The sequence below is a fragment of the Procambarus clarkii genome, chromosome 73, assembly GCF_040958095.1.
Source record: "Procambarus clarkii isolate CNS0578487 chromosome 73, FALCON_Pclarkii_2.0, whole genome shotgun sequence".
In the NCBI taxonomy this organism is placed as follows: domain Eukaryota; kingdom Metazoa; phylum Arthropoda; class Malacostraca; order Decapoda; family Cambaridae; genus Procambarus; species Procambarus clarkii.
The window spans coordinates 6,856,008-6,871,954 of record NC_091222.1 but is presented as its reverse complement, the minus strand read 5'-3'; the positions used below and the strand labels follow the sequence as shown (position 1 = coordinate 6,871,954).

The window sequence follows — 15,947 nt, the reverse complement described above, 5'->3', positions numbered from 1 at the left end:
TGAAGTGATTAAGAGTCTTTTTACGTGTTTATTTCCCTCCCGACTCTTGTATCATCGGTAAATTTGCAAATATTGCTGCTCAAACCTGAATCTAAATCATATATATACATTATAAATAACAGAGGTCCCAGGAAAGAGCCTTGTGTTGACACAAGATATTTATAGATAGATTTATATGTGAAGGACCTTATGATAACTGCTACCTATTGAAAATATTCCTCCCCAGGCTACCACTCGAGCACAGGAGAATTAGGGGACCCACGCCCTGAGTCATGTAAACAGTTTACCTGGGGTGTAACATTTAATTCACCTTTGACACTAGGATAGTCGAGTAGTGTAGTTGATAGAGCGACTGTCTCCCATGCTAGAGGTCGAGTGTTTGAGGCTCCTAGTGGCCAGGATGAATGATATGTTACATTCACGGTAGTATCTTATGGCTGCTTTATCTTATGGCTACTTTATCTTATGGCTGCTGTATCTAATGACTGCTATATCTTATGGCTGCTGTATCTTATGGCTGCTTTATCTTATGACTGCGGTATCTCATGGCTGCTGTATCTTATGTCTGCATCATCTTATGGCTGCTGTATCTTATGGCTGCTGTGTCTTATGGCTGCTGTATCTTATGGCTATTGTATCTTGTGGTTGATGAATCCTATGGCTGCTGCATCTTATTGTTGCTGTATCTTATGACTGCTGTATCTTATGGCTGCTGTATCTTGTGGTTGATGAATCTTATAACTTCTGTATTTTATGGCTGCATTATTTTATGGCTGCTGTATCTTATAACTGCTGTATCTTATGGCTGCTGTATCTTATTGTTGCTGTATCTTATGACTGCTGTATCTTATGGCTGCTGAATCTTATAACTGCTGTATCTTATGGCTGCTGTATCTTATTGTTGCTGTATCTTATGACTGCTGTATCTTATGGCTGCTGTATCTTGTGGTTGATGAATCTTATAACTTCTGTATTTTATGGCTGCATTATTTTATGGCTGCTGTATCTTATGGCTGCTGTATCTTATAACTGCTGTATCTTATGGCTGCTGTATCTTATGGCTGCTGTATTTTATGGCTGCTGTATCTTATAACTTCTGTATCTTATGGCTGCTGTATCTTATGGCTGCTGTATTTTATGGCTGCTGTATCTTATAACTTCTGTATCTTATGGCTGCTGTATCTTATGGCTGCTGTATCTTATGGCTGCTGTATCTTATAACTTCTGTATCTTATGGCTGCTGTATCTTATAACTGCTGTATCTTATGGCTGCTGTATCTTATGGCTGCTGTATTTTATGGCTGCTGTATCTTATAACTTCTGTATCTTATGGCTGCTGTATCTTATGGCTGCTGTATTTTATGGCTGCTGTATCTTATAACTTCTGTATCTTATGGCTGCTGTATCTTATGGCTGCTGTATTTTATGGCTGCTGTATCTTATAACTTCTGTATCTTATGGCTGCTGTATCTTATGGCTGCTGTATTTTATGGCTGCTGTATCTTATAACTTCTGTATCTTATGGCTGCTGTATCTTATGGCTGCTGTTATCTTATGGCTGCTGTTATTTTATGGCTGCTGTGTCTGTTGCGTCCTGTTGTGTTCTTCTTTTAGTATTCCTTCTGTTGGATCTTGCTTGGGTTTGGAGAGATACACAGACTGTACATCTTGACTTCATTAGTTGTGGTAATCCAGCACACCCGGGTCCTGAGGTCCTGCTCTGAGCTAGGTCTGTCAGGTACTGACTGGCTTACTGGAAAACGGCTCCTCCGCTGCTCTGAGGAATGACGTCATGAGGCTCAGTTGCCAGCGGATTGGCTGAACACCAACCGACATAGAATTTAAAGGATAACATCGCTCGTACATGCTACCAAGTCGACGTCCCTTGTCGACAATCTCTGGCTAGCTAGTTACAATGATAATGAAGGACCCTTGGTGGCAAAAATAATGGCTTACATGCTTAGTCTCAGAATAAACTTAAACGATTGGATCAGGTGTATATAATATCGCTTAGCATGAACACAAAAATTAGATCATAAGTGATTCAGTGAAAATATCATGGTAACAATGCATCAACTGGAACAAGAGCATGAAGGACGTGAGCATGTCTAAGCTTTAGGTATGAACAATACAACTCAAGTACAGTATTGTCTAAACAAAATTATTAACATCGTGTATTAATGGCATGTACTTGGAAAATAATAGAGACAATTATCTGCATAAATGGAACAAGAATTATGACTTAATAACCACAGTGAATCTTATAATTAGATAACAAGATAAAACAAATTATGTACAATATTTGCAAGCGATATACAAAAACTGGGCCGAGAAGGCTAACATCTTAGTGATAGCAGTCCGGAATCACTGGCCTCAATGTGGTTGCTAGAACAATAATTCTTGAAGACATGCACTGTAAAAATACAAATGGCACTATAAGCTTCTCAATGCACCTGAATAAGAACACAAAACTTAGTTGACAGAAGAATACAGTATACAATACATTATTCAGTGATAATGAGGTACATGGGGTAGTTACCACAATAACTGCAGGATGCACTTAACTATAGATTTTGCGAATATCTATATAGCACTATAACACTATAGCACTATACTACTCTGGCTCTGACTGGAGATCAGGAACAGATGAAACTGCATGTGACCCGGTGTGAAATAAATTATCAATCTCTTTAGCATCTAGCCAATGGGCTTTTGGTGAGTGTATAGTTGAAACTAAAGGTCTAGATCTAAGACTATAAGTACCAGCACGAAGTAACTCAACACCAAGTGGTCTGTCAACTACAGTAGGTGGTGTCCCACTAGAAGAATCCCACTGGGTAAGTTCATTGACATCTTCTGCATCAATCTCATCAGCAGTAATTTTAGCTAGCTTCAAGTGATCAAAATGTTCGTTTATAAACTCTCCTGTTAATAAATTCTTAACTTTGTACATGTTACCTATTGCTAAGCTGTAATAATAAGGACCTGCAAATTTCTTAGTTAACTTGTGCATAGGACCAGACCTGTGTTGGTTAAGTACCATTACTACAGATCCAACAGTTATCTTACTGGGCGTAGCTTGAGCATTCCTTGCTCGGGTGAACTCTGCTGTTGTCTTGGACAAGTGTTCTCGTATTTTCCTAAAAACTAGTTGCATTTGTCTGCGCTTGAACAAAATCATCTATGTTATACACAGGATCAGAGGTTACATTGATCAGTTCATTAGGAAGGGTCTTATATGTACCATAAGGAACAGCGTGAGGAGTCTTTCCTGCTCGTAGCCTGGTGGATAGCGCGCAGGACTCGTAATTCTGTGGCGCGGGTTCGATTCCCGCACGAGGCAGAAACAAATGGGCAAAGTTTCTTTCACCCTGAATGCCCTTGTTACCTAGCAGTAAATAGGTACCTGGGAGTTAGTCAGCTGTCACGGGCTGCTTCCTGGGGGTGGAGGCCTGGTCGAGGACCGGGCCGCGGGGACACTAAAGCCCCGAAATCATCTCAAGATAACCTCAAGATAACCTGATATATCCTTCAGAAAAGGTACAGCTGATTTTCTTACTGTGACAGATTGCTTACTTCAAATATCTCTAAGAGCTGCAGGCTTGACAATGTGGATTTTAGCACCTTTATCAATACGATTTTTAGTATTCTACCATGTACAAGGGCTGAGACTAGTGTATTCCACCATGTACTAGGGCTGAGACTAGTGTATTCCACCATGTACTAGGGCTGAGACTAGTGTATTCTACCATGTACAAGGGCTGAGACTAGTGTATTCTACCATGTACAAGGGCTGAGACTAGTGTATTCCACCATGTACTAGGGCTGAGACTAGTGTATTCTACCATGTACTAGGGCTGAGACTAGTGTATTCCACCATGTACTAGGGCTGAGACTAGTGTATTCTACCATGTACTAGGGCTGAGACTAGTGTATTCTACCATGTACTAGGGCTGAGACTAGTGTATTCTACCATGTACTAGGGCTGAGACTAGTGTATTCCACCATGTACTAGGGCTGAGACTAGTGTATTCTACCATGTACTAGGGCTGAGACTAGTGTATTCTACCATGTACTAGGGCTGAGACTAGCGTATTCTACCATGTACTAGGGCTGAGACTAGTGTATTCTACCATGTACTAGGGCTGAGACTAGTGTATTCTACCATGTACTAGGGCTGAGACTAGTGTATTCCACCATGTACTAGGGCTGAGACTAGTGTATTCCACCATGTACTAGGGCTAAGACTAGTGTATTCTACCATGTACTAGGGCTGAGACTAGTGTATTCTACCATGTACTAGGGCTGAGACTAGTGTATTCTACCATGTACTAGGGCTGAGACTAGTGTATTCTACCATGTACTAGGGCTGAGACTAGTGTATTCTACCATGTACTAGGGCTGAGACTAGTGTATTCCACCATGTACTAGGGCTGAGACTAGTGTATTCTACCATGTACTAGGGCTGAGACTAGTGTATTCTACCATGTACTAGGGCTGAGACTAGTGTATTCTACCATGTACTAGGGCTGAGACTAGCGTATTCTACCATGTACTAGGGCTGAGACTACCGTATTCTACCATGTACTAGGGCTGAGACTAGTGTATTCTACCATGTACTAGGGCTGAGACTAGTGTATTCTACCATGTACTAGGGGCTGAGACTAGTGTATTCCACCATGTACTAGGGCTGAGACTAGTGTATTCTACCATGTACTAGGGCTGAGACTAGCGTATTCTACCATGTACTAGGGCTGAGACTAGTGTATTCTACCATGTACTAGGGCTGAGACTAGTGTATTTTACCATGTACTAGGGCTGAGACTAGCGTATTCTACCATGTACTAGGGCTGAGACTACCGTATTCTACCATGTACTAGGGCTGAGACTAGCGTATTCTACCATGTACTAGGGCTGAGACTAGTGTATTCTACCATGTACTAGGGCTGAGACTAGCGTATTCTACCATGTACTAGGGCTGAGACTAGCGTATTCTACCATGTACTAGGGCTGAGACTAGTGTATTCTACCATGTACTAGGGCTGAGACTAGCGTATTCTACCATGTACTAGGGCTGAGACTAGCGTATTCTACCATGTACTAGGGCTGAGACTAGTGTATTCTACCATGTACTAGGGCTGAGACTACCGTATTCTACCATGTACTAGGGCTGAGACTACCGTATTCTACCATGTACTAGGGCTGAGACTACCGTATTCTACCATGTACTAGGGCTGAGACTAGCGTATTCTACCATGTACTAGGGCTGAGACTAGCGTATTCTACCATGTACTAGGGCTGAGACTAGTGTATTCTACCATGTACTAGGGCTGAGACTAGTGTATTCTACCATGTACTAGGGCTGAGACTACCGTATTCTACCATGTACTAGGGCTGAGACTAGCGTATTCTACCATGTACTAGGGCTGAGACTAGTGTATTCTACCATGTACTAGGGCTGAGACTAGCGTATTCTACCATGTACTAGGGCTGAGACTAGCGTATTCTACCATGTACTAGGGCTGAGACTAGCGTATTCTACAATGTACTAGGGCTGAGACTAGTGTATTCTACCATGTACTAGGGCTGAGACTAGTGTATTCTACCATGTACTAGGGCTGAGACTAGCGTATTCTACCATGTACTAGGGCTGAGACTAGTGTATTCTACCATGTACTAGGGCTGAGACTACCGTATTCTACCATGTACTAGGGCTGAGACTAGTGTATTCTACCATGTACTAGGGCTGAGACTAGTGTATTCTACCATGAACTAGGGCTGAGACTACCGTATTCTACCATGTACTAGGGCTGAGACTACCGTATTCTACCATGTACTAGGGCTGAGACTACCGTATTCTACCATGTACTAGGGCTGAGACTACCGTATTCTACCATGTACTAGGGCTGAGACTAGCGTATTCTACCATGTATTAGGGCTGAGACTAGTGTATTCTAGAATGTACTAGGGCTGAGACTAGCGTATTCTACCATGTACTAGGGCTGAGACTAGCGTATTCTACCATGTACTAGGGCTGAGACTAGTGTATTCTACCATGTACTAGGACTGAGACTAGCGTATTCCACCATGTACTAGGGCTGAGACTAGCGTATTCCACCATGTACTAGGGCTGAGACTAGCGTATTCCACCATGTACTAGGGCTGAGACTAGCGTATTCTACCATGTACTAGGGCTGAGACTAGTGTATTCTACCATGTACTAGGGCTGAGACTAGTGTATTCTACCATGTACTAGGGCTGAGACTAGTGTATTCCTACCATGTACTAGGGCTGAGACTAGTGTATTCCTACCATGTACTAGGGCTGAGACTAGCGTATTCTACCATGTACTAGGGCTGAGACTAGTGTATTCTACCATGTACTAGGGCTGAGACTAGTGTATTCTACCATGTACTAGGGCTGAGACTAGTGTATTCTACCATGTACTAGGGCTGAGACTAGTGTATTCTACCATGTACTAGGGCTGAGACTAGCTGTATTCTACCATGTACTAGGGCTGAGACTAGTGTATTCTACCATGTACTAGGGCTGAGACTAGTGTATTCTACATGTACTAGGGCTGAGACTAGTGTATTCTACCATGTACTAGGGCTGAGACTAGTGTATTCTACCATGTACTAGGGCTGAGACTAGTGTATTCTACCATGTACTAGGGCTGAGACTAGTGTATTCTACCATGTACTAGGGCTGAGACTAGTGTATTCTACCATGTACTAGGGCTGAGACTAGTGTATTCTACCATGTACTAGGGGCTGAGACTAGTGTATTCCTACCATGTACTAGGGCTGAGACTAGTGTATTCTACCATGTACTAGGGCTGAGACTAGCGTATTCTACCATGTACTAGGGCTGAGACTACGTATTCTACCATGTACTAGGGCTGAGACTAGTGTATTCTACCATGTACTAGGGCTTGAGACTAGTGTATTCTATTATGTACTAGGGCTGAGACTAGTGTATTCCTACCATGTACTAGGCTGAGACTAGTGTATTCTTACCATGTACTAGGGCTGAGACTAGTGTATTCTACCATGTACTAGGGCTGAGACTAGTGTAATTCCACATGTACTAGGGCTGAGACTAGTGTATTCTACCATGTACTAGGGCTGAGACTAGTGTATTCTACCATGTACTAGGGCTGAGACTAGTGTATTCTACCATGTACTAGGGCTGAGACTAGTGTATTCTACCATGTACTAGGGCTGAGACTAACGTATTCTACCATGTACTAGGGCTGAGACTAACGTATTCTACCATGTACTAGGGCTGAGACTAGTGTATTCTACCATGTACTAGGGCTGAGACTAGTGTATTCTACCATGTACTAGGGCTGAGACTAGTGTATTCTACCATGTACTAGGCTGAGACTTGTATTCTACCTGTACTAGGGCTGAGACTAGTGTAATTCTACCATGTCTAGGGCTGAGACTAGTGTATTCTACCATGTACTAGGGCTGAGGACTAGTGTATTCTACCATGTACTAGGGCTGAGACTAGTGTATTCTACCATGTACTAGGGCTGAGACTAGTGTATTCTACCATGTACTAGGGCTGAGACTAGTGTATTCTACCATGTACTAGGGCTGAGACTAGTGTATTCTACCATGTACTAGGGCTGAGACTAGTGTATTCTACCATGTACTAGGGCTGAGACTAGTGTATTCTACCATGTACTAGGGCTGAGACTAGTGTATTCTACCATGTACTAGGGCTGAGACTAGTGTATTCTACCATGTACTAGGGCTGAGACTAGTGTATTCTACCATGTACTAGGGCTGAGACTAGTGTATTCTACCATGTACTAGGGCTGAGACTAGTGTATTCTACCATGTACTAGGGCTGAGACTAGTGTATTCTACCATGTACTAGGGCTGAGACTAGTGTATTCTACCATGTACTAGGGCTGAGACTAGTGTATTCTACCATGTACTAGGGCTGAGACTAGTGTATTCTACCATGTACTAGGGCTGAGACTAGTGTATTCTACCATGTACTAGGGCTGAGACTAGTGTATTCTACCATGTACTAGGGCTGAGACTAGTGTATTCTACCATGTACTAGGGCTGAGACTAGTGTATTCTACCATGTACTAGGGCTGAGACTAGTGTATTCTACCATGTACTAGGGCTGAGACTAGTGTATTCTACCATGTACTAGGGCTGAGACTAGTGTATTCTACCATGTACTAGGGCTGAGACTAGTGTATTCTACCATGTACTAGGGCTGAGACTAGTGTATTCTACCATGTACTAGGGCTGAGACTAGTGTATTCTACCATGTACTAGGGCTGAGACTAGTGTATTCTACCATGTACTAGGGCTGAGACTAGTGTATTCTACCATGTACTAGGGCTGAGACTAGTGTATTCTACCATGTACTAGGGCTGAGACTAGCGTATTCTACCATGTACTAGGGCTGAGACTAGTGTATTCTACCATGTACTAGGGCTGAGACTAGTGTATTCTACCATGTACTAGGGCTGAGACTAGTGTATTCTACCATGTACTAGGGCTGAGACTAGTGTATTCTACCATGTACTAGGGCTGAGACTAGTGTATTCTACCATGTACTAGGGCTGAGACTAGTGTATTCTACCATGTACTAGGGCTGAGACTAGTGTATTCTACCATGTACTAGGGCTGAGACTAGTGTATTCTACCATGTACTAGGGCTGAGACTAGTGTATTCTACCATGTACTAGGGCTGAGACTAGTGTATTCTACCATGTACTAGGGCTGAGACTAGTGTATTCTACCATGTACTAGGGCTGAGACTAGTGTATTCTACCATGTACTAGGGCTGAGAATTAGTGTATTCTACCATGTACTAGGGCTGAGACTAGTGTATTCTACCATGTACTAGGCTGAGACTAGTGTATTCATTACCATGTACTAAGGGCTGAGACTAGTGTATTCTACCATGTACTAGGGCTGAGACTAGTGGTAATTCTACCATGTACCTAGGGCTGAGACTAGTTGTATTCTAACCATGTACTAGGGCTGAGACTAGTGTATTCTACCATGTACTAGGGCTGAGACTAGTGTATCCACCAGAGTACTAGCCACTAGTTCCCATGTACTAGGGCTGAGACTAGTGTATTCTACCATGTACTAGGGCTGAGACTAGTGTATTCTACCATGTACTAGGGCTGAGACTAGTGTATTCTACCATGTACTAGGGCTGAGACTAGTGTATTCTACCATGTACTAGGGCTGAGACTAGTGTATTCTACCATGTACTAGGGCTGAGACTAGTGTATTCCTACCATGTACTAGGGCTGAGACTAGTGTATTCTACCATGTACTAGGGCTGAGACTAGTGTATTCTACCATGTACCTAGGGCTGAGACTAGTGTATTCTACCATGTACTAGGGCTGAGACTAGTGTATTCTACCATGTACTAGGGCTGAGACTAGTGTATTCTACCATGTACTAGGGCTGAGACTAGTGTATTCTACCATGTACTAGGGCTGAGACTAGTGTATTCTACCATGTACTAGGGCTGAGACTAGTGTATTCTACCATGTACTAGGGCTGAGACTAGTGTATTCTACCATGTACTAGGGCTGAGACTAGTGTATTCTACCATGTACTAGGGCTGAGACTAGTGTATTCTACCATGTACTAGGGCTGAGACTAGTGTATTCTACCATGTACTAGGGCTGAGACTAGTGTATTCTACCATGTACTAGGGCTGAGACTAGCTTGTATTCTACCATGTACTAGGGCTGAGACTAGTGTATTCTACCATGTACTAGGGCTTGAGACTAGCTGTATTCTACCATGTACTAGGGCTGAGACTAGTGTATTCTACCATGTCCTAGGGCTGAGACTAGTGTATTCTACCATGTACTAGGGCTGAGGACTAGTGTATTCTACCATGTACTAGGGCTGAGACTAGTGTATTCTACCAATGTACTAGGCTGAGACTAGTGTATTCTACCATGTACTAGGGCTGAGACTAGCTGTATTCTACCATGTACTAGGGCTGAGACTAGTGTATTCTACCATGTACTAGGGCTGAGACTAGTGTATTCTACCATGTACTAGGGCTGAGACTAGTGTATTCTACCATGTACTAGGGCTGAGACTAGTGTATTCTACCATGTACTAGGGCTGAGACTAGTGTATTCTACCATGTACTAGGGCTGAGACTAGCTGTATTCTACCATGTACTAGGGCTGAGACTAGTGTATTCTACATGTACTAAGGGCTGAGACTAGCGTATTCTACCATGTACTAGGGCTGAGACTAGTGTATTCTACCATGTACTAGGGCTGAGACTAGTGTATTCTACCATGTACTAGGGCTGAGACTAGCGTATTCACCATGTACTAGGGCTGAGACTAGCTGTATTCTACCATGTACTAGGGCTGAGACTAGCGTATTCTACCATGTACTAGGGCTGAGACTAGCGTATTCTACCATTACTAGGGCTGAGACTAGTGTATTCCTACCATGTACTAGGGCTGAGAGCTAGTGTATTCTACCATGTACTAGGGCTGAGACTAGTGTATTCTACCATGTACTAGGGCTGAGACTAGTGTATTCTACCATGTACTAGGGCTGAGACTAGCTGTATTCTACCCATGTACTAGGGCTGAGACTAGCGTATTCTACCATGTACTAGGGCTGAGACTAGCGTATTCTACCATGTACTAGGGCTGAGACTAGTGTATTCTACCATGTACTAGGGCTGAGACTAGGGTATTCCTACCATGTACTAGGGCTGAGACTAGTGTATTCTACCATGTACTAGGGCTGAGACTAGTGGTATTCTACAGTGTACTAGGCTGAGACTAGTGTATTCTACCATGTACTAGGGCTGAGACTAGTGTATTCTACCATGTACTAGGGGCTGAGACTAGTGTATTCTACCATGTACTAAGGGCTGAGACTAGTGTATTCTACCATGTACTAGGGCTGAGACTAGTGTATTCTACCATGTACTAGGGCTGAGACTAGTGTATTCTACCATGTACTAGGGCTGAGACTAGTGTATTCTACCATGTACTAGGGCTGAGACTAGTGTATTCTACCATGTACTAGGGCTGAGACTAGTGTATTCTACCATGTACTAGTGCTGAGACTAGTGTATTCTACCATGTACTAGGGCTGAGACTAGTGTATTCTACCATGTACTAGGGCTGAGACTAGCGTATTCTACCATGTACTAGGGCTGAGACTAGCGTATTCCACCATGTACTAGGGCTGAGACTAGCGTATTCTACCATGTACTAGGGCTGAGACTAATGTATTCTACCATGTACTAGGGCTGAGACTAGTGTATTCTACAATGTACTAGGGCTGAGACTAGTGTATTCTACCATGTACTAGGGCTGAGACTAGTGTATTCTACCATGTACTAGGGCTGAGACTAGTGTATTCTACCATGTACTAGGGCTGAGACTAGTGTATTCTACCATGTACTAGGGCTGAGACTAGTGTATTCTACCATGTACTAGGGCTGAGACTAGTGTATTCACCATGTACTAGGGCTGAGACTAGTGTATTCTACCATGTACTAGGGCTGAGACTAGTGTATTCTACCATGTACTAGGGCTGAGACTAGTGTATTCTACCATGTACTAGGGCTGAGACTAGCGTATTCTACCATGTACTAGGGCTGAGACTAGTGTATTCTACCATGTACTAGGGCTGAGACTAGTGTATTCTACCATGTACTAGGGCTGAGACTAGTGTATTCTACCATGTACTAGGGCTGAGACTAGTGTATTCTACCATGTACTAGGGCTGAGACTAGTGTATTCTACCATGTACTAGGGCTGAGACTAGTGTATTCTACCATGTACTAGGGCTGAGACTAGTGTATTCTACCATGTACTAGGGCTGAGACTAGTGTATTCTACCATGTACTAGGGCTGAGACTAGTGTATTCTACCATGTACTAGGGCTGAGACTAGTGTATTCTACCATGTACTAGGGCTGAGACTAGTGTATTCTACCATGTACTAGGGCTGAGACTAGTGTATTCTACCATGTACTAGGGCTGAGACTAGTGTATTCTACCATGTACTAGGGCTGAGACTAGTGTATTCTACCATGTACTAGGGCTGAGACTAGTGTATTCTACCATGTACTAGGGCTGAGACTAGTGTATTCTACCATGTACTAGGGCTGAGACTAGTGTATTCTACCATGTACTAGGGCTGAGACTACCGTATTCTACCATGTACTAGGGCTGAGACTAGTGTATTCTACCATGTACTAGGGCTGAGACTAGTGTATTCTACCATGTACTAGGGCTGAGACTAGCGTATTCTACCATGTACTAGGGCTGAGACTAGTGTATTCTACCATGTACTAGGGCTGAGACTAGCGTATTCTACCATGTACTAGGGCTGAGACTAGCGTATTCTACCATGTACTAGGGCTGAGACTAGTGTATTCTACCATGTACTAGGGCTGAGACTAGCGTATTCTACCATGTACTAGGGCTGAGACTAGTGTATTCTACCATGTACTAGGGCTGAGACTAGTGTATTCTACCATGTACTAGGGCTGAGACTAGCGTATTCTACCATGTACTAGGGCTGAGAGCTATTCTGTACCATGTACTAGGGCTGAGACTAGCGTATTCTACCATGTACTAGGGCTGAGACTAGTGTATTCTACCATGTACTAGGCTGAGACTAGTGTATTCTACCATGTACTAGGGCTACTAGCGTATTCTACCATGTACTAGGGCTGAGACTAGTGTATTCTACCATGTACTAGGGCTGAGACTAGCGTATTCTACCATGTACTAGGGCTGAGACTAGCGTATTCTACCATGTACTAGGGCTGAGACTAGCGTATTCTACCATGTACTAGGGCTGAGACTAGCGTATTCTACCATGTACTAGGGCTGAGACTAGCGTATTCTACCATGTACTAGGGCTGAGACTAGCGTATTCTACCATGTACTAGGGCTGAGACTAGCGTATTCTACCATGTACTAGGGCTGAGACTAGCGTATTCTACCATGTACTAGGGCTGAGACTAGCGTATTCTACCATGTACTAGGGCTGAGACTAGTGTATTCTACCATGTACTAGGGCTGAGACTAGTGTATTCTACCATGTACTAGGGCTGAGACTAGTATTCTACCATGTACTAGGGCTGAGACTAGTGTATTCACCATGTACTAGGGCTGAGACTAGTGTATTCTACCATGTACTAGGGCTGAGACTAGTGTATTCTACCATGTACTAGGGCTGAGACTAGTGTATTCTACCATGTACTAGGGCTGAGACTAGTGTATTCTACCATGTACTAGGGCTGAGACTAGTGTATTCTACCATGTACTAGGGCTGAGACTAGTGTATTCTACCATGTACTAGGGCTGAGACTAGTATTCTACCATGTACTAGGGCTGAGACTAGTGTATTCTACCATGTACTAGGGCTGAGACTAGTGTATTCACCATGTACTAGGGCTGAGACTAGTGTATTCTACCATGTACTAGGGCTGAGACTAGTGTATTCTACCATGTACTAGGGCTGAGACTAGTGTATTCTACCATGTACTAGGGCTGAGACTAGTGTATTCACCATGTACTAGGGCTGAGACTAGTGTATTCTACCATGTACTAGGGCTGAGACTAGTGTATTCTACCATGTACTAGGGCTGAGACTAGTGTATTCTACCATGTACTAGGGCTGAGACTAGTGTATTCTACCATGTACTAGGGCTGAGACTAGTGTATTCTACCATGTACTAGGGCTGAGACTAGTGTATTCTACCATGTACTAGGGCTGAGACTAGTGTATTCTCACCATGTACTAGGGCTGAGACTAGTGTATTCTACCATGTACTAGGGCTGAGACTAGTGTATTCTACCATGTACTAGGGCTGAGACTAGTGTATTCTACCATGTACTAGGGCTGAGACTAGTGTATTCTACCATGTACTAGGGCTGAGACTAGTGTATTCTACCATGTACTAGGGCTGAGACTAGTGTATTCTACCATGTACTAGGGCTGAGACTAGTGTATTCTACCATGTACTAGGGCTGAGACTAGTGTATTCTACCATGTACTAGGGCTGAGACTAGTGTATTCTACCATGTACTAGGGCTGAGACTAGTGTATTCTACCATGTACTAGGGCTGAGACTAGTGTATTCTACCATGTACTAGGGCTGAGACTAGTGTATTCTACCATGTACTAGGGCTGAGACTAGTGTATTCTACCATGTACTAGGGCTGAGACTAGTGTATTCTACCATGTACTAGGGCTGAGACTAGTGTATTCTACCATGTACTAGGGCTGAGACTAGTGTATTCTACCATGTACTAGGGCTGAGACTAGTGTATTCTACCATGTACTAGGGCTGAGACTAGTGTATTCTACCATGTACTAGGGCTGAGACTAGTGTATTCTACCATGTACTAGGGCTGAGACTAGTGTATTCTACCATGTACTAGGGCTGAGACTAGTGTATTCTACCATGTACTAGGGCTGAGACTAGTGTATTCTACCATGTACTAGGGCTGAGACTAGTGTATTCTACCATGTACTAGGGCTGAGACTAGTGTATTCTACCATGTACTAGGGCTGAGACTAGTGTATTCTACCATGTACTAGGGCTGAGACTAGTGTATTCTACCATGTACTAGGGCTGAGACTAGTGTATTCTACCATGTACTAGGGCTGAGACGTATTCTACCATGTACTAGGGCTGAGACTAGTGTATTCTACCATGTACTAGGGCTGAGACTAGTGTATTCTACCATGTACTAGGGCTGAGACTAGTGTATTCTACCATGTACTAGGGCTGAGACTAGTGTATTCTACCATGTACTAGGGCTGAGACTAGTGTATTCTACCATGTACTAGGGCTGAGACTAGTGTATTCTACCATGTACTAGGGCTGAGACTAGTGTATTCTACCATGTACTAGGGCTGAGACTAGTGTATTCTACCATGTACTAGGGCTGAGACTAGTGTATTCTACCATGTACTAGGGCTGAGACTAGTGTATTCTACCATGTACTAGGGCTGAGACTAGTGTATTCTACCATGTACTAGGGCTGAGACTAGTGTATTCTACCATGTACTAGGGCTGAGACTAGTGTATTCTACCATGTACTAGGGCTGAGACTAGTGTATTCTACCATGTACTAGGGCTGAGACTAGTGTATTCTACCATGTACTAGGGCTGAGACTAGTGTATTCTACCATGTACTAGGGCTGAGACTAGTGTATTCTACCATGTACTAGGGCTGAGACTAGTGTATTCTACCATGTACTAGGGCTGAGACTAGTGTATTCTACCATGTACTAGGGCTGAGACTAGTGTATTCTACCATGTACTAGGGCTGAGACTAGTGTATTCTACCATGTACTAGGGCTGAGACTAGTGTATTCTACCATGTACTAGGCTGAGACTAGTGTATTCTACCATGTACTAGGGCTGAGACTAGTGTATTCTACCATGTACTAGGGCTGAGACTAGTGTATTCTACCATGTACTAGGGCTGAGACTAGGTATTCTACCATGTACTAGGGCTGAGACTAGTGTATTCTACCATGTACTAGGGCTGAGACTAGTGTATTCTACCATGTACTAGGGCTGAGACTAGTGTATTCTACCATGTACTAGGGCTGAGACTAGTGTATTCTACCATGTACTAGGGCTGAGACTAGTGTATTCTACCATGTACTAGGGCTGAGACGTATTCTACCATGTACTAGGGCTGAGACTAGTGTATTCTACCATGTACTAGGGCTGAGACTAGTGTATTCTACCATGTACTAGGGCTGAGACTAGTGTATTCTACCATGTACTAGGGCTGAGACTAGTGTATTCTACCATGTACTAGGGCTGAGACTAGTGTATTCTACCATGTACTAGGGCTGAGACTAGTGTATTCTACCATGTACTAGGCTGAGACTAGTGTATTCTACCATGTACTAGGGCTG

The 15,947-nt window shown here is 43.3% G+C and overlaps 1 protein-coding gene across 1 annotated transcript in view; it reads right to left on the bottom strand.

Moving 5' to 3' along the window:
• Positions 1-1,866, bottom strand: part of LOC123774201 (trypsin-1-like) — a 49,935-nt gene extending 48,069 nt beyond the window's left edge. The window contains exon 1 of the mRNA XM_069312751.1: positions 1,755-1,866. Coding sequence (XP_069168852.1) covers positions 1,755-1,866 — 112 coding nt within the window. The remainder of the gene's footprint in view (positions 1-1,754) is intronic.
• Between the last annotated feature and the right edge of the window lie 14,081 nt (positions 1,867-15,947).